At 41.5% G+C, this 20,235-nt stretch overlaps 1 protein-coding gene across 2 annotated transcripts; it reads left to right on the forward strand.

Annotated features, from left to right (window-relative positions):
- Positions 1–14,262: 14,262 nt before the first annotated feature.
- tmpob (thymopoietin b) lies at positions 14,263–19,142 on the forward strand. Of its 2 annotated transcripts, none has more exons than XM_083893163.1 (6): positions 14,263–14,799; positions 15,667–15,784; positions 16,084–16,239; positions 16,398–16,507; positions 17,148–17,251; positions 18,218–19,142. In XM_083893163.1, exons 1-6 carry the CDS (start codon positions 14,566–14,568, stop codon positions 18,603–18,605), a joined length of 1,110 nt encoding a protein of 369 aa, XP_083749289.1. In that variant the 5' UTR covers positions 14,263–14,565; the 3' UTR covers positions 18,606–19,142. The 2 variants fall into 2 exon arrangements, with proteins under 2 accessions (XP_083749289.1, XP_083749290.1); XM_083893164.1 differs by having other exon boundaries at positions 17,151–17,251.
- The last annotated feature ends 1,093 nt before the right edge of the window (positions 19,143–20,235 follow it).

Genomic DNA, 20,235 nt, shown 5'->3' on the forward strand with positions numbered 1-20,235 from the left:
TATTTTAATGGGATTACTTTTTACAAATTGAAGTGTAAGGCATCACAGAAGAGCTAAATCCTTAACCAAACCATAGCAATAACAGGAAATATTGTTTGCATAGTTGCTGGTGAGAGTTTTGAGTCTTGTGTGATAGCTGTGGATAAGGCCCTGCATTTTCTCAGAGCTGCCCATTCATTTTGGCAAAAAGCCTCCAAGTCCCCATAAACCCTTTGGTTTGTCTTGCAAGAACTTCACATTAAAGATCTCTACAAAGTGTCTCGATGGTATTGAGTTCAGCAGACTGTGATGGCTCCTCCAGAGCCTTCTATTTCCCCCCCTGCTGTAGCCCCTGACGGGTCGACTTGGCCTTAGTCAGAGTGGACTGAATACCCTCACACACCTCAGAGATTCACCTTTCATCCCCTCACAGTGGGAGTGGTGTTCGTCATAGACTTTGTTGACTTCTCTCCAAATGTTGTGTTTATGGTTGTGAGCATAAATTTCAATTTAGGCTTTTAGGTTTCATCACTCCAAATCACTTTTTCCCCCCAGAATTTTGGAGACTTGTCTAGGTGCTTTTTGGCAATTGTACGCAGTCTGTTTTGTGCCACTGGCAAAGTAATTGCTTTTTTGCTGGCAACCGGACTTTAAATCCCATTTTTGTACAAGTACCTTCTTATTGTGAATCTGGAAATAAACATTCCACTTATTTGCAGAGAAGTCTGTGTTTGAAATGAAGCCGGTTGTTGAGGAGCCAGTGTAGTAGCTTGTAGCGTGTCTTTGGCACATGATGCACAAAACCTTCACAATGAGTTATGTTATTATAGTGAGCATTGACAGACAATAATGTTACATTATACACTCACTGGCTGCTGTATTAGGTACACTTGTTGAACTGTGTCAATGCAAATGGATAATAAGCCGATAACATGGCAGGAACTCAATGCATTTAGGTTGATAGACACGACAAGATGACCTGCTGAAATTCAAAACAAGCACCAGAACAAAGAGTATTCCAGAAACTGCTGATCTACTGGGATTTTCCTGCACAGCCATCTCTGCATTATACAGAGAATGATCAGAAAAAGAGACAATCTCCAGTGAGTTCTCTGGGCATTGATGCCAATGGTCAGAAGATAATTGCCAGACTGGTTTGGAATGATAGAGGCACCAGTAACTCAAATAACAACTCTTATAACAACCAAATTATGCAGAAGATCATCTTTGAAGGCACAACACTTCAAACCGTGAAGCAGATGGTGTGTCATTCTGAACTGTTTTGCCTTGACATTGGCAAGTAGAGAGACATTTGAGCAGGAGGAGGACATTTCACTACATGTCTCTGAAGGTTCTTAGTCGTCCACGTCATAGTCATCTTCAGGAGTTAGCTGGAGGCAACTGGATTTGCTTGAGCTGCTTGCTTGAATTTTACTACAGGAAGTAGGAATCGTGACACATGGCAAAAACATTCACTTAGCCTGAAGAATGACCCGATTTGATTTTGATTTGGGTAAATGTTTTGCATTGTTGACTTCACAATTGAACTGATGAGAAATGGTTGGTCAAAAATCCAGGTCACGTGGCCTTAGAAATTTCACAAATTGCCTTCAGGTCAAATAGGTCATGTTTTATGAGTCTGGAAATAAATTGTGAAGACAGGAATTGCATTTGGTCACTGGTGGCATACAACCTCTGAGCAGTGATTCTAATTATATACTGTGACTTTGTTTGTGGTGTTTGCTTCGTCATTGTGTTTTACTGCAAGCTCACTACATGATCTAAACTAGAGAAGCACTCGGAGAGTGATAACGTTATGGTCAGACAGCGAGTGTTGTAACCAGTGATAGCGTCTATGGAGCATGTCCAAAATGTAATTTCCTGAAAATTTCAGCCAAATCCGTCCGTGACTTTTCGAGTTATGTTGCTAACAGATAGACAGATAAACAAACACCGGTGAAAACATATACCTCCTGGCAGAGGTAAAATATTGATTTTATGATATATCATTGTCCTTCGTGCAATATGATAATCGATGCACCAGAGCAAATATTGATATTTTAATTAACCAATTAAGGCTCTTTATATTAAACAGTCCCTACCAGTTTCACTCGCCCAGCGTCACAACCTGATGTCTCCTCATGGTGGCACTGCTCAAGTGACGACTTTACAGCGGGATAATGGTGGAGAAAACTACGCTAAGAGATGCCCCATCCATGTGCAATGCACTTTGTTCTCTATGTTGTCAATAAATGATGAAATCCCGCACTTTTGTTTCACTTTTCACAGACCGATATTGTGATGCATACATTGATTATCGCAGAATTGTTGGTATCGTGGACCATGTATCGTGTATTTTATAAATGTCACATTTGATCACACGGTGAACAACATGCTCCTTTGTGTACAACAGTAAAAGTCACCAGAAAGTATAGCTACAGATACAAACCATGCCAAAGAGACTTTAAACCTTTTAAAACATGCTTTTCCAGTTGTTCATTTATGATGAAGTGATAATGTCCTTCATAATATCTGTAATGTTCATGTATCTGTCACTAAGCCCTATCAGTGGTGCCTGAACACTTTGATTAAAGACCCTTTGAAGGCAATGTCAATGTGAATAATTGCTTTGTTGAAACCGCCCCACCACAGAAAAATAAATGTACCATCTTTTGTTTTTCTTTTGTGGTCGACAGTAATTCATTGGGGAAAGAGATATGTGAGGGAGTTTTTTGGAGGCTTTTGTTTGCTAATTCATTACGTTCACAGGAGCGGCAAAAGTGGCTGCGGAAATTAAAATTTATTGAAATCTATTTCAGTGGTAAAGTTGGCTGTGTTTCTTGGAGAGTTATGGCCCTTTTTTTAAGTTTCACAGTGATTTTTGGTCAGCGAGGAGGTGATATGCTTCTGTGGTCGTGCTCGCTGGGAGGAGGTGTGTGTAGGTTTGTGGCCAGTGGAAACCTGCAGCTACAGGAACTGGTAGTAATGGTATGCTGGAAACCAAGGTATAGACTGATCAGCAGTCTTTCATGTTTAACATGAAAATATTGGGAAAGTTATTCTTGTGGATATGCAGCCAAGATAATTTCCAGTAGAGCATAACACTGACACTTAATTTGATTTGGTAGTGACATAAATAAAATGTCAACAATTCTGGGAATATTGTGGGAAATGTGGGACATTACTGAATCAAGTTACAATTCAGTTTTACCAAAGTCATCTTAACAAAAACTCAGTGTAACTTTTTGCAGATATTGAACTAGAATTAGTTTTATTTGCACACACGCACACACACACCAAACCAATCCAACACAAACCAGATGCAGGAGCATTGGGCAGCACTAATTTGCACCGGGGGAGCAGTGGAGGTTGGGTACCTTGGTCAACCTGTCCCAGGATTTGAACAGGCAACCGTCTGGTTACAAGCCCTATTCAACATCCATGGCGTTGGGTTAGGGCAGGCATGTCCAAAGTCCGGCCCGGGGGCCAATCACGGCCCTTGGTCAGATTTTGTATGCCCCGCAGCTTTAGCTCTATCCTGTATTATTTATGGCCTGGGAGGGACTGGGGCAGAAAATCGGCCTCAATCACATGTTATCTTATTATATTAGTATGATTTCTGACTCCAGATGTGAAAGAAATGCAGAATTGTTTCATTGGTTCACTCCTGCATGGCTAAGATTTGGTTACATCTCCAAATCTAAGATGATAATTGTGACAGGGACAATATAATTATAATAAAACAGTGCTTTTGTGTGTACATTTTACTGTTAAAAAAGTCTAAAAGGGACCATTGGCCCCCGGAAATCTTTACATTATCAAATTTGGCCCTCGTTAGAACAAGTTTGGACACCCCTGGGTTAGGGTGACTGACAACTGAGCAAACATGGATGCCTGGTAAATGTCAAATATCTGAAGTTGTTCTTAAGCACAGGTGTCTGTTATGTGTCTGACTGCTGCTTTCTGTTGTTTCCTTGTCATCATGTAAGATAAATGCTGAGGAATGAGTATTGTTTAAAAAAAAACAAAAAAAAAACAGGATATTTCTGTCATTTAATTGTCAGATAATATTATTGCATATTGTCACCAGTAGGTCTCACATTGCACTCATAAGCATCGTCCACATCTCTCCGCTCTGTTTCCTCTCACTGGGAATGGGAAAGACTGGGTGGGCACGATTTTTCAGCCGCCATAGCAACCATTTTTCAAAATAAGCTTCAAACGATGACAAGCTCACAGGCATACTGTATTGATTGCCCGACACTATTTCCAGTCCAGCTCTCTGATGACACTGTCCATGATAGGACGACACAAAATGTTGTTATTTTCTGTTGCGTTGAGAAACGGAGCAAACATCATCCATGAAAGCCATGTTTTGAACATATATGCACAACTGGACTTGTGTGGCTTCCTCAAGGTGCTGAGGATATTTTCACTAAACTCACCCTTCGCTCATTATGTTGTCACTTCGATTTCAGCCTCACATATGGCATTATACGTCTTAATGCATGCGGTTACTGCACTTACTACTTTAACAGTGTGTCCATCAACTTGCAAAGCTTCAACAATAAACTCATTTCCATTTACACTGCGCTGCTGATGTTGTAAGTAAATCTTTGTTTTCCATGTGCACCAGAACTGCCAGCACTCATTCATCCGACTCCTCTGGTCTCATTTTGACACCTGAGGTTGACATTTAGTCAGTCAGGGAAAGTAAGAGCTATAGAAGGGTGACAACAGTTTTCCCTCCTAGTTTACCACCCTGCACCACACTGAGTCTGACAAGCTGCTGAAAAATAGGAACGGGTCACATTTCAGCCTCAAAAGAATGTGCAGGGGCTGTGAGTAACACTGTGGTCGGCTTTGGCATGTTTGGTCTGGCTCTTAATAGTATCATGTAGTGTGCCATTGAAGACCAGGGGCATGAACACCAAAGTGAAGTGCCGAGGGCGTTACTTCTTTGGACCATAATCGACGCCAAAACCTAATAGAAGTACTGTAATCAGTCTTCTCTCTAATATTAGCACCATGACTCTTTTTTTTTCTTTCTCCTCCCGGGTGGTGGTTGGTGTGTTTGGCTCCGTGCATCCTCCCTGACCTTAAATTCAGTCCTGCGGCTTTGTAAAGCACCTCTTGGCATCATCAGCAGTCAGCACATTAGTAAAATACTGCCTTAACCTTGTATATGATGCTTTTGACCAAGTGTAACACAGAAGATAATGACACCAGTGATTTCAAAAACACTCCTCGGTTCTCGGTACTAATCCTTCTTACCAGAGCGGATTATTGAATTGATACATAATGCTTTTCTGCATGTCAGATATGTATAAAACTTTTTTTTTTTTTTTTGCCATATGGTTTTATCATCTAACTCCTGCTCGGTGAATCATATGGAGCTCGACTCTCGTTTATCAAAACCAGAGGGGTTGGCAGTGGTGGGTCAATGCAGAGACTGAGAGAAGGTCCAGTTACAAAGAGAAATAAAGTGTGTCTTCCACAAGGACCAGATGTGAATTTAAAGATAACTTGGTCAGTGTTTATATTTAGTAAAACCTCTTATTGGCAATTGTTGCAACTCTTAAACCACTGTTGCTTTCTCCAGTTGCGTCTGTATTGAATTTGCAGGAATGCTCGCCGAAAAGAGAAGAGTACGTCAATTAAACTAAGCTGATCTCTGGTTAATCAAGCCACCCAGTAGGTGCACTCACTGTGAATTAAAATTAAAGCTGATATCCCCAGCAAGGGCAATATTTTTTTTGTTCTGCCACTAAATGTCGGCGATTTATCATTCAAACATCCTAGGGTTTTGTGTAGGTACTTTTGGACCTCAGGTTCAGTGGGTTTGATGCTCAGCCAGGGACAATATCGAATCCATGCCAAGAGTCCAAGCTGTGAACGCTTGTCTGAGAGTTACCGTAAATCCTTCTGCTCACACCAGTAAGAAGCTCAGAAAGCCACAACCCTGCTATTTGCCACCCCTGTGGTCCTTACAGGTAGCCACTGAGACTCCCCAAATTATGATCTACACGTATGGGGGAGCAATGCAAGAACAGAGCTCAATGGATAAAGGGCCTACCTGTTGCCCCTTATTTTCCTCAGTGGATAAGGACTAGTGCTGTCAGTTTTCCCTGATTAATCTGGCACTTTATTGGATGTGATCGTGATGATTAATGGTATATTATTCTGGTTCTCTGATAAAACATTTAGATTTCAGTGATTTCCTGATTGAACCTGGTATTTCAGGGGGTTGTTCTTTAACACGCTGTGCACTGTTAAATTTAATAATTACATAATCCCATATGCTTCACTCACCATTTACATTACCTCTGTTTATGCAAAAAAGGAAGAATATAATCTATTTCTACAGTTGTTGTTGTTTTTTTTTCATTTTTATTTATAATTTGATGAGTTGAAATTATACTTTTTTCTTGTTCACTGGTGGTCAGTTGATATTATTTAAAGCCTCAGCTGCATTAGGGTTTGTTAATGTTAGAGACGGGGCCATCCTGAGAGAGTTCACTCAACAACTAATTAGCATAATGTCAATAAACGTAATGATGTTCTTAATTTAGACTCTCTTTTTTTTTTCCAGATGGAAAACAGTCAGTCAGTCGGGTCTGGGAGGTGAAGTCCAACACTGCTCCCACCAGGAGTTCCCAGCAAGCTTCTATGATCACACATCAAGGTATGTCGCTGGCCCCCAAACCTCTACCCAGGCCTCTGTGACGAGGTGGGGCCAGGATTGAGTGGGCCAGAGTAGGCAACACACCATAGCTGTGTGCTACTGCACAGTGAGTCCTTTCGCTCATTGCCATGCTGTAGCTGACCGCAGGATTGCAGTGTTTACTTAAGAGCCGGTGCATAAGAGAAAGGCGGACCACCGGCAGTCACCACCCGCCGGGCGCTGGGCAGGACATGGGGCTCATCTATGTTGAAAATGGCTCTGGAACCTGCCACCTCCCACCGGGCTGGACTATATTTAGTAACAAACTGTAAAAACCTCTTCATTCTTAAAAAGCTGTTTAGTTTTCCATTGAGAGGGTTCAGAGAACGGGTGGTGATGCTGCACTCATGTGGTCTGAGAGGTGCCTCTCTTTACCCCCGAGGCTCACCTGTGTGTATTTGTTACAACTATCTAAGATGTAAGTTGTCTTTGTTTGTAGAAGCACCGAGGTCCTGTTAATTGTTGGCAAGTGGCATAAAAAGAACCCATAAACACATGTTCAAGGCCATGGAAAACTAGATTTTGGTCCAGACAATTTCAAAGGAATTTCTTTAAGCATCTGAATATATATATATGTTTCAGTTGTCAGATTGTGATTTGCTGAGTGTGTCGTTTTCTGTTTACATGCTGTTCTACTCTTCCCACTTCTCAGCGTTTCATTTGAACTCGGGAGGAAGGCAAATTCAAGACAGGACATGCGTATTACATGTTTTCATTTGCCCTTATATATGCCTCGACGGTGAAACAATCCCCCTTTTCATGCCCATGGTCTCATTCAGTGGGTGGTGAGAGCACGACTGTGATTGGGGATGAGGGAACTTGGGTGATTTTTTTCCAAGGTGAGCACCTCATGGGAGATGACTGTTCGCTGCCATTAGTTTAAGTGCAGGAGTGTCAGTTAACCCGACACTGGCACCAGGAATACTTAATGCCAGATGGAGGGAGCTGTCCTTGATGTCTTAACAAGCAGGCGAAGAGAAACAAGCCTTTATTCAGTGTGAGAGAATGTAGAAAAAATTGATATCTTAGCAAGGTTACCACAAAGTGTATGTTAAATCCCACATAGGAAAGGGAGGGATAAAGGAGATTGAATGGGTTGGGGAGGGGCAAAAGTCCAAACAGTTTAGATGTTGCTGACTGTAATTTTTAGCGCGTTCAAAATACGCAGGAATATAAAACAAAGCGGTGGTTGTCATGCTAAAGGGTCCAGCTGCTTAAGAGGTGTCAAATTTTTGTACCTCAGCTGGATACATCAGTATTAGAAGCCAGGGGGGTGAGAAAAGTGCCAAACCCAGCAGACTTTGGCATATTTGTCCTTTACCGCTGGCACAGATGAGCCAACGCTGTCAGACTGCAGACTATCGATAGGCTCCCGGTGTTTTACTTCCCAACACTATGAGCTGCCACAAGAGCCGACCTGTCAAGACATGGCTCCTGAAACGACAGTAAACATGACATCAAGTGTTTTTTTCTCCACCAGGTAAACCCCTCCTGGTCCTCTGACCAAATACTTCTGAAGAACAGTCCATTCAGGAAGCAACACAATGGGGGGTCTAAAGGTTTCCATTTTTCAAATTTAAATAAATAAGATCATATCAGCTGAAGTATCATGTTATTGGGGAGGGTGTCCTGAATGCAGGAGATACGACAGCTGAATGGTGTTACTTAAAAAAAACTTGAAACCAGAAAGTCCTATAATTGACTATTAAGAAAATTACAAACACAGTCATGCCAGTGGTCTCCTGAAAGTACTTCATTTAAAGGTCTCTAAAGGGGTCTCTTCTTGTCAGATTTTAATACTTAATTGGAAATTAAGTTTGAGTCCTGCCAATGAATGCAAAAAAAAAAAGGCTGAATACTGTAAGACGTTGGCCTCTTTCCTGATCTAAGGCTTGTAGCTAATTATGAGTGCTGCTGAGTCTCTGCTGAATTTTCTCCACATTCATTAGGTTAATGCTGACACTCCCTAATGGGGGAGTGAGCTCAGACCCCAAGCATCCGGGAAAGAAAGAAAACCGGTTAGGGGCATGGCAGCGTCACCGTCGACACATCACAGGAGGCTTTTGAAAACACTTTGGCTTTTCCTATACTGGGCCCGGTACCAGTGTTCAGCCATGTGGACCGAAAAACTAAGTAGAGGCAGGTTTGTTGAGATCTTTGGGCCAAGTTAAGCACGGAAATATTTCTTTCCTGTTAACTCAAGAGTCTGGCAGTCACCTGTGAGAGTTTGCCCTCGCACTTTAGAGGTGCACGCCACCAGTGATTCAGTGTAGCCGTGACGATCGTGAAGTCGAAGGCCTACCTGGTGATGAACCATAAGGGCTCGCTGGGTCATACCCACCGTGTTCTGCATCTTACGCAAGGTTCCGCGTTGCAGATTCCATTTCACTAGCTGTGATTTGTCGCCAGGAAATCACCCTCACTCGTATTTCCATGTATTCTTTTAGCAGTGAGCTGCACAATGTCGGCGCTGGCAGACATATGATCTCATATGAACTCAAGCAAGTTTCCATGGTTGCCGTCTACTTCATTGTCTTTTTTGTTAACGACAAAACAAGAGCGTGCCATCGACTGCACTGGAAAGTGTTACAGGGAGCATGCGCGATCCGCACGTACGATGCACGCAGAATCAAACTGAAGCTAGTTTGTGTTGGGTTCACGACGCAGAAATTCCCCCGAGCAGACCTTTGCACATGTGAACATAGTGAAAATATGAGTCTGAATTATTCACACTGTCATTGAACTAAGAAAATGTTATGGTTATGGTAAAGGTTTGCTTATCTTTTGCAGTTTGCATTGGCAGAAAGATCGGACCTGTCAGACTTGTGTAGTGTGTCCCTTTATTTAATTTTGTTTTAGTTCATTGTCAGTTATGTGGCCTACACAGTATATATTTACATGATTGACACCAGTACAGACGTTATTGTTGCAGCTTAAGCTACACATATATTGTCTGCGATCTCTTGAATTGTGTAATAAATATTCTATCTACAGAAGGGGAAGCTCCTTTAGTGCATACAGAGTAATCACACGTTGCTGCAGTCGAGGCACTCTCAGAGGCTCTGACAGATCAAATTTGTGTTGATCCTTTTAGGACATTGCAATACATTTCTCGCAGACAGATGGCCCTCACACATCAGGTTTCCCCCCTAATTGATCCAACGTGGCATCCCACGGGTGCCTCGATGTGGACCTAATAGAAATTCTTAATTTGCTACCAGTTCACACTCACTTGTTTGCCTGAAGTTCAGCGAGGACACGCTGCGCTCAATGGCCAAATAAAACGGTACATGCCCAAATTATAATAGTAATGCAAATATATGGAGTAGCGCTTATGATACAAACAGGCAGGGGGCCAAATGGGCATCAGCGAGGGCCAGTGAGGCAGTCTCATTTTTCCTTCTGACAGAAATGTCTACAACTAAGTGTGTGTCCTTTTAAATAGAGTTTGGATAGTCAACAGATGAAAATATACAGTGTGAGCACGACTACATGGCTGTTCTTAAGCCAGGACACACAAATCCTAGGTCCTGTGAAATACAGTGCCCCCGCTGCCCGCATCCTACCCTCCCTTTTGTACAGGAAACTGCCTCGGACTTGATCATAATTAGTTTGGCAGTGAGTAATAACATCCTGTGGGGATTAGAGATTGTTATGTTAGATTAGTGCAGGGAAACAGTGGAAAGAAATTCTTAAAAAAATAAACATTTCATGTGCAAAACTACAACTTCAGTTTTTGGTTATTATGTAAAGGTGAAACAAGCAACATGCGTACACTGAGGAGATGACAGGGCTCTGATCAAACAGTGTAAATGTCATATCGTTGATTAAATTCACAGTATGTGTTCTGTTGTGTCAGTGGAATTGGATAAGACATGCTCTGGGTGGTAAAGGTTGACTTTTCCTGAGCTACTTCTGTGGTTGACTCAACTGGGATTTAGAAATACTTAAAATCCAAGACAAACTCAACCGAGTTTGTGTTAAACATTTTTGTCCGTGATCAGAAATCCACTTTGAGCACTCAGATGTCATGTTCTGATATGCCTTCATGTCTAAACATCATATAACATTTAAAGTGTTGTCTTGTTGCATCTCCATACAGGCCTTCACTGAATGTTATTATTAACTTTTTTATTTGCCCGTTGTTTCATTAGTTCTCTGGTTTTACAATAATCCATCATGAAAATGTGAATGTTGATGATTAAATAGCAGCCTTTGATCATTTTTCAGAGGCCATGACTGTTATGCTTAAAGAGGCACACTCTGTGATTCTTGGCCTGAACCTTATTTTCTGTATAAATTACATACAAAGAAAGCTTAAGAGGTGTTTCTCAAGGACTGAACTTTTTTTTCTACGCTTTGACTCCATTGGAAAAGCTGAACTGATCTGTGAAGTGCTGTGTTTTTGTGTGGTTTGGAGCTGAAGTGGGGATCTATTGCTTGGTTTCTGCAGCAGCATCCACAGAAAGTCCCAGAGAGGCAGGTCTGAAGGACAGGTGGGGAGCCACACAGTGCCACCTCAAACCACTGTCTCCACAGCAGGAAGGATGGAGGGAGGGAGGGAGGGAGGCAACACATAGATGGAGAGAGAGCGGCATGCTCAGAGACCCAAGAAAGACAGATTTGTGAGTGCGTGAGTGCAAAGGGCTGTTTCTAAAGGTTGTTTTCACTATTGATTAGCCTGCTTCCAGACGTCTGCACTGAGCAATTCCTTAATGGAAGCTTAGCTCACTTAGATTATCAGGCTACTGAGAAATGTCCATCAGTTTGGGTCTCTGTTTTTTTTTCTGGCAACTGTCCCTGTGTAAAGAAATTAAGTTTTTAATAAAACTAACTAACTTACATTTGTTGTTAGGCCCCTAATAGTACTGTAAATATGAAAGGATTATGGGATTAATCAAATTTAATTTTCTTACAGCAAATTATTCATCTGAAATCATTCTCTCAAGTAATAACAATTTAGCGGGCCCTAATTTCTATGATCAATGCATAATCGGTGTGCTTAAGACTAATATTCATACAAGAAACAAACTCATTTAGTTAAATTAGTTAAAAAATAATGACACTTGATTTGTTCATTATGAAAACAGTAGTTTAAACAGTTCTCACAAGATGTTAAAAGAGTAGATTTTTTACACAGTGCCAAGACTGAGAGCACAGGATGAAGGTCCAGACGTAGTTGACACCTTTGCAATTAAAAATCAACATTATAACTGACATGTTTGAAGAGCTTGTGAAGTGAGTTCATTTTTTTTTTTTAACCCTGTAAGCCTTTTTGTGAGGAAACGACGTGCAGGAATCACGATAATGTGACCCATGCTGCCCTCTTCTGTTCCAGGAGTGATTTTCATCTAAGTGGCCTTAACATTAGCTCACCACCACCACCACCACATTATGTAACATGAAAACCAGAGAGGGAGCGGAGGAGAGTGGACCCTGCAGGGAGGGAATTAAGAGCCTGGACTTGATTGTTGGTGCCTTTAAAACATAGGTGACGTTAAGAGGAGAAGAGGACAAAAAAGACAGGAGATGAGAAAAAAGAAAGAAAATGATGGAATGGCTAGTGTAGGAGTTTTCAACTCCAACTCAATAATGCTGTTTGTAAAGTTGTTAGAACCTGCTGATATCAAAGATCAAAGCCTGCTGAGATTGAAGATCAAAGCAGTTGGTGCTTTTTTAACAGTTGAAAAATGTTGTGGTTATCACAAATGACCTGTGTGAGGAATTAACAGTTTAAAAGTCGAAGCCCCACAAGGCCCCGCCCCCTTGTAAAGTAAGGTGTCAATTGTCATGAAGTCTTCAAGTTTGATATTACAATCACTGTAGTATGAACAGACATTAATGATTTAATTGAAGCGTTTGGACTTCAAATAGAGCTTTATTAAAAAAATAAACAATAATAATAATAATAATACATTTTATTTGTATGGCACTTTACATTCAGTAATCTCAAAGTGCTACAGAGCAGAATGGAATTTTTGTGATTGGTGATTGGTTTTGCTAACAACGGCGCTCGCATCCATAGTTTTTTCTAACTTCTGAAAGAACTTGTGATGTCACACACCAGTTCCGACTTCCGATGTAAATGAAACACATATCAGACTCAGAGTTGTTGACTTGACCTATGACCTTGATTAGGTTTTAAGATAGTGGACTCATATGAAAGCCAAATAATTACTTGAGAATGCTGAGTCAACAATTAAAATTTAGATAACGACAAAGAGACATATACGCAGACAGAAAGACACACACACACAAAACAAAAGTACTCATAATTCCTATGTGCATTGTATAGGGACTTGTGTCCTATATTTGTTTCCCAAGTTCAAAAATGCATATGTCTGCTATTTATACTTGTTGAAATGTCTAACTTTTTATGCATCATTTCTCCCGTAGAAAATGTATGGAGACGGAAAATCCAAGGCAACATCGTGAGTACTCTAGAGAATACAGTTGATTCACCCTATTTAACCGCACTAAGCTACCAGATACTTCAGGTGACTTGTAATGACAGAGAATCTTACTGCAGTGCCAGTGAACTGTTTGTCAGCATGAGTTACGGTCGAGGTCAAATTTATTTTTGTATAGCACATTTAAAAACGACCCCTGTTGCCCCAAAGTGCTTTACATGCTTCAATGAAATCAAAGTAAAATGTAAAAAAAAAAAAAAAAAACATTAAAAACGTTGATCACATTAAAGAAGCTAAAGCAATCAGAAATCTTGTTTTAATTATGAAAAAAGCTTCAAACCGCTGAATTGATTATCAAAATAGTTGACGATTAATTTAGTAATCGATTAATAATTGATTCATCGAGTAATTGTCTCTGCTCTCGGTGTAACCTTCTCTAGAAGCCTCATTTGGAAGAAACTACTTTTAAAGGTGCATTATGTTATAAATCTAAAGCAACTGACCATAAAATCCTCCTAATATGTCACAGAAACTCAGGAATAATGTTCATATAACAAACTGAATTCACCAACAACAACAGTACAGTCAAAATATTTGCATTAAAAAATATATTTTAATACAGTATCGTCTTTAATAAATAAAAAAAATAACACAAATAGATACATAATAATACTATTATTGTGAATATATGTGTGCTTTTGCACTCTTGTGTGCATTGTGTTGCATTTCCTTTGTTTTCAGACCGTTACACAGAGTCTGGTTTGAATTGAGTGACAAAACGAAAGTGCAGCTGTGTAAACGCTGCTCACAGTCATAACCGCCATTAACGTTGGTCTGTTATCTCACTCGAATGAATCGTTTAAACCCACATGTGTCAGCTCAGTAACACACATCACTGCCGTCACGTCTATAAAAGTAATATATTGATCAAATGTAATCGATGGGTTTCGGGTAAAGTCTTTTTCTCGAACACACAGGATGCTCTTCCTTTGTGGCGGCGGTCTGAAAATGTTCCATTCATAGTCAGCCAATCAGAACGCAGCTTACTGCGAGGATCAGCCAATGGCGGCGCAGCCTTGTTGTTTGGCCTTGTTGCGACCGCGGACAGACAGACGCAAGTGGACCGGCGCGAAGCTAAGCTAACGCATTTTCATTACCGCCACTCAATTTTAAAATTTTGCATCACTTCCATTGGCAGCACATGCGTGTATGTGCTTCCGAAAAATCGCAGCTACTCGTAAACGTCCCAGATATACGGCTAAAAGGCTTAAGTGATTGTTTATTTTGTAATAAGTCGATTATCTCCCGCTAGCGGCGGGTAGGCGCCAGTCGTGTTTGACAACAGTGCTGTTGTGTTCAGTCACGTTCCCGGTGTTTGTTGGTGTTTGCAGCGCTCGACTGAAGCGGCCACGGCAGAAACCCCACACGCCGAGTGGAGAAGAAAAGTCAAGCATGGCAGAATTCCTCGAAGACCCGTCGGTTCTCACTAAAGATAAGCTGAAGAATGAGCTCGCCGCCAACAACGTGCCACTTCCCAACGGAGAGCATAAAAAAGAAGTGTATGTGCAGCTGTACCTGAAAAACTTAACGGTACTGAACGACAAGAAGAGCCCGCCCACAGACAACTTCTCCAGCGACGAAGAGCTGCCTGCGCCCGTGGTGTCCAACAAAAGTCGCTCTGGAAGGGTAAGTTACAGTCTGTTGGGCACTGGCGATGCGACGATGTGCGATGTTATCGCCATAAGAAAAGACAAAATGAGACGTTTGTTGTGACTTTCTACAATCGAGTTAGTCGTTAATGGAGAAACTGTGGCTTTCTTATGTCGATGGCGTTATAAGATGACCACCTTACAGTTCTAGTGATTTATTTAGAACGTTGTGCCACAAGGGGGAGCCTGTATCTGTCCAGTCATTCCACCATTTAAGAATCTTTTTTTGTATTTGTTTGGTTTGGAATGTGTATTTTTATTCCTTAGTATTGTTATTGTGATTATTATAATAATAATAATATATAATTTGGTTAATTTAGGGGAGGCCATGGGTCTGAAGTATCAGGTCAGTTTGCCTTTCAACCTGAAGGCCAGGGGTCAAATCCTGCTGCTTATGTGTCACTGGGCAAGACACTTAAACCCAAAATGCCTGTTATAAACTGGGGTGCACAGTACCAAGCCTGGATAAATAGGAATAGTATCCTGCTTAACATTTCCTGCAGGTATAGAAACCCTTCTAACCCTTGTCCTTTCATGTCATGTTGAAATGCCTTTTGATTTAAGTTATGTCATCAAATTGTCTATGATTAGGAGTCTCAAGAGTCTTTGAGATAAGTTTTTCACAGAGGAATCGATAAGAATAAGTTTGCCTTCCAGTCTCGTATATAGAGCCCAAATGAAGGTACATTATGGACATGAGGCTTTGCCCATTTACCCTAGCAAAATATTGATTTAGATAGCATTCATTTTGTAGAGGACAATCGCCATGGGAAACCTTCATATTGTCCATATTGCTCAGATGACACAAGCTTAATGATATGTTTTATCTTTATATTTTCTACAGAAAGCTACCAAAAAGACAGACAAGCCACGCTCTGTGGAAGTGGAGGTGACAGAGCTCACAGATGAAGATTTAAGACAACAGCTGGCAAAGCATGGCTTTGAGTCAGGACCCATTGTTGGTGAGGAACTGTATTTACACTTGTTTCAATTCAACTTTTAGCAATGTTTTTCAGCAATGCTATAATGAACATACAGTGTAATTATATCTCAATAACTTTATTGGAACAACACACAATATGTGTGCATCTTATTTTACACATTTTAAAAACTTAGCTTAAAGTTTGTGGTGCATTTCAATTGAAATCAAGCATTGTCTGGTTATGTCTGTGTCATAACAAAGATGTATGGATCCTGCTTCAGCTGAATTGTTATTGAATTGTATTACTATATTGTACTTGCGTCTCTTTCTGCCCTTCAGCCTCTACACGTAGACTGTACGAGCAGAAGCTTCAGAAGCTGATGAACCAGCCTCCACCTGAACCTGAAGCTCCCGCACACGTCACAGCTCTCCCCAAGGCAGATAGTAACCAGAATGGCAATACTAATTCTGACCAGTATAGCGACAAGGAAGATGGTGAGCTTCGTGAACACCCGCTGCATGTGATCTTCGTTGTTTCTATTTATATAAATAACCTGCTTCTTGCATGTTAAATGTTGGGGAAAACCCTGCTTACTCCACTGCAATGTTTCACAACTGTTTTTATATAACCTGTGTTGTTGTTTTTTTATCAGAAGAGATTGCTGCCCCTGAACCAGAACCAGTTCCTGTGGTAGAGAAGGCTGTGAGAAGCAGAGGGAAAGCTCCACTCACTGCTAGGACCAGCAGCAGACGACAAACCAAGGTGAGGGACCGTTTGATTTTACCATGGACAAGACGATAAGGGTGCATTCACACCAGCTCCTTCTTTATCGAACCCTAGCTAGTTCATTTGCTCGGAAGGTCTGATTTGTTTTGGGAGATGTGAATGTGCAACCGAACTCTGATCCGCACCAAAGAAGCTAACTCTGGTCCCCCTAAAAATGTAGGTCTCGGTTCGCTTCAAGTGAATCAAATGCTTGAAGCGGACTACAACACAGGGCATTGTGGGTAAACGCAACCAAAACATATGCACATGTAGAACGGGAGCAATGGCTGAGCCTATCGTTTCAGCGTACATGTGCCGTATGTCCACATAAAACGGTAGGATTTGATGCAGCTCCATTTGCTCTTATGTGGAGGATACAGAAGTTGTCCTGCATTAACCAACAGATGAGCGAGTGTTCTTGTTCATTGTTTTCTTCAGTAATTCTTGATGCAGTGCCGCCTCGCGAAGGGGAATACATTATTCAGAATATTTGGTTCGTTTCACTACAGTGCAGCATGAAAGCAAACTCTGACCAGCTGAATTTTGCAACCCCCAATCGTACAGAGTCTAGTGGACTATTGGGTGTGAAACCAACCTAAGAGTCAGTCATTTGTTTGGATGTTTTTCCTTTCATTAGCAGGTGGTGGAGGAAGTAACGGTCGAAGAGACTCCAAAGAAGGCCAGCAAAAGCGCTGTTGAAGACATCCTTGCCAATGAAATAAGCACACCAACAGGCATCAGGTGACATTTTCTTCTACGTCTGCTGATTTGAAAAGTAAAGCCCAAGAAGTAGGACAGGAGTAGCAATTCCTAGTTAGAACATGATGTAAATTTTGTAAATAATGGCCCAACATGTGGAAATAGAATATAAATCATGGCACCTGACTCAAAGGTTGCTAGTGGCATCCATGGAATGTCCATTTGTATAAATAGCCTCTGGCTTGCAACTGAAACACAAACTACTTCTAATCCTGCAGGGAAAACTAAGTAAATGGCCAAATCTTTTCCTTGAAGTTGAACTCAAAGTTCACTCACAAGCTTTTCTAGAGCTTTCAGGCACATTTCATGATCTTGTTCAGCTGGCTCAAGTTTAGTCCCATCTACAGCAAAGAACAACACAAACGGATGAGGGGGAAAACTTCACCTTGTACACTTTGGGGCTGATGTGACAGCTATCTAAACTCCAGATGATGTAATAATGTGCTATAAAGCTAATATTGGGAAATGGTTTACTGAGATGAGCAGTAGTCTATCGCTGTGTTTCCACTGAGTGGCCAACAGCTTGACTCGGTAAAATACGGTGCATATTTTTTGGCATTTCATTTAGGAATAGTACCAATATGACCAACCCCAACCATTCCATTGTTCGGCACCCTTCCCTTGGGCTACCAGTGTAAAAATTGTACGGTATGGTTAGATTGGCTCCACCCATATAGTCTACTATACGAAGCTAAACGTCTTGAGACAAATGGCCACATACCGAGCAGGAAAAAAAGAGCCCCTGGATGTCCTCCATTGTTATGTCTTGTTGCGTTCGATGTTGTCGTTGTTCGTTGTCGTCCCACCCGTACGATGCTGACGAGTCTGATGGAAATCCACTTGTAATCGGTGTGAAAGCTTGAAAAATAGCTTGTCAGATGGAGCCTGTGTCGAGTGCAACGTTATCCTGAAACATTGTTTTTTGTTGTTGTTTGTTTGTCTGAGTAGTGCCACTTGCAGGCGTCCAATCAGAGGGGCTGCTGGTCGACCTTTAAAACAAAGTGAGTACTGGTTGAATCAACCCCGCGTGCAGCACAGCGTCCAAACCGAGAGCCGCTCGTACACAGAGTCTCTCGCCCGACCAGGCAGCTCCGGCTCTTCGAGCAAAGCCACGCTCTGTCGGCGCGTGGTGTCCTTGTTGCTCAAGCTCCTACTCCTTGCTGCGGTGGTTGGTTCTCTGTACTATGTCTACCAGAACCTGGATGAAGATCAGATCAACACCCTCAAAGGCCTCCGGGACAGTGTCGTCGTCCCAATCCAGGATGCTGTGGAGAACGCGGTCACCTACCTGGGCAACATTACCACTGTCAGTGCTGCTAAGAGCGCTGACGAGTAAAGACCCTCAGCAGACCCTTGCTATGCCCACGCCCCCTCCCACCCCCTCCCGCCTGCCACTCAGCACACCACAACTCAAGCAGACAACGTTGCTCACCTCTTATCAACTCTTTTCCTATATGGAAAAAGGACAGATGTAATTGGAACGATGAACCGTCTCTTCTCTGGATTCCAGCTCTCTACTCCCGCCACATTAGGGAGATGTAACTCAAACAGTAGCTTCTGGATAACACTGTTTTGTGGCAGTCACAAGAGACTCATTTTGATGTTTTAATCTGTGAGATGTTTTGTTGTGTCTTTGTGTGTATTTAACCCTCGTCTGTAGAAACAAGTGCAAAATGGAGAGGCTAGTTTATCCATGCATGGTTCTAGTTTTTAAATGTCATACTGTAGTTTTTAATGCTCCGTGCCAGGTGTTTTCCTGAAGGTGAAGTGCCTGGATACTCTTAGCACTTAGCGCCCTCCCATTTTCCACGCACAAATCAGTGACTACTAATGCCAGAATGTCTACATGTGTTTCTATATGAATTTCAAAATTTGCTCTGTAATAATGGGGGGGGCTGGGGTGGGGGGGGGGGATATGCACTGGAGGTGATGTCACGGGGATGAGAACATTTGTGGGGCGTCATTGTTTCTATTTTGATATTTTTCTAAAGAGGTGTGTTTAACTTTCTATATAGCACATGTTAGAGTTTGAGATGAGCATGTAATCCATGCAAGTGATAATAGTGTAATCCTAATCTGATCGATCACCAGGCAGCTCTCCTCACAATGGACATAAATGACAAGGGTGTGTGTGGGTAAGGATTTTTAATCTGATTTATTTGTGATAATGTAGGCAGTGTATCATAAAATAAACTTGGTTGTTACCATATTTGTTTTTATTATTTTCTATACCTCATCTGGTACAGGTTTGATTTACTGTCTTGTGACACATTTGAAGTTGTGTTTAACAGCTATAACTACAGGTAAGTTCAGACTGCAGTAGTAAAACAATGTCTTTATGCTAGAATAAAATGTTCTTATTCTTTTTAATATCCTGATTTAATTGCTGGACAAACCACACCTTTATTTTCAGTGAATTCTCACATGTCTGTGTTGCTGCATTTGCGTTTGTCAACTCGTTTTTCTCTCTGTTCAGAGCGCTTCCAGTGACTGAGCGATGAAGAGCTGCTTCGTGTGAAGTCCAGTGTGTGAGTGACAGTCCTCCCTCAAATCACAATGTACAATACTGTGCTATAACACACATGAAGTATAGTAATTTCCCATTCACTTTATTGGAACACATCCAGATTACATGTTTCTCTGACTTCAGCCTGTGTGATTATTAACCTCATGATTTAATTGTGCTCAAATGCTCTCACTTTTAAGTGCGCATGAGTTCAGGAACATGATGCATTCTGCACCGAGTCACACTGGTCTCAGAAATAGGATTTTAAAATCAGTTTGGGGTCTGGTTCTGTCACTTTGGCTTTGCTTTTTTATTCTGCATCTACAAGTGTGCTAATGCTCAGATGAGTGGTCGTGCAGCGCGTCAGGGAAACTATATCAATTTCACAAACCTCCAGTTATATTTGGATTTAAAAATAGAAACGCTCGGCGTGGGTCTCGGCGTGTCTCGAGGCTTGAAA

The sequence above is a fragment of the Microchirus variegatus genome, assembly GCF_963457635.1.
Source record: "Microchirus variegatus genome assembly, chromosome: 8".
Classification (NCBI taxonomy): domain Eukaryota; kingdom Metazoa; phylum Chordata; class Actinopteri; order Pleuronectiformes; family Soleidae; genus Microchirus; species Microchirus variegatus.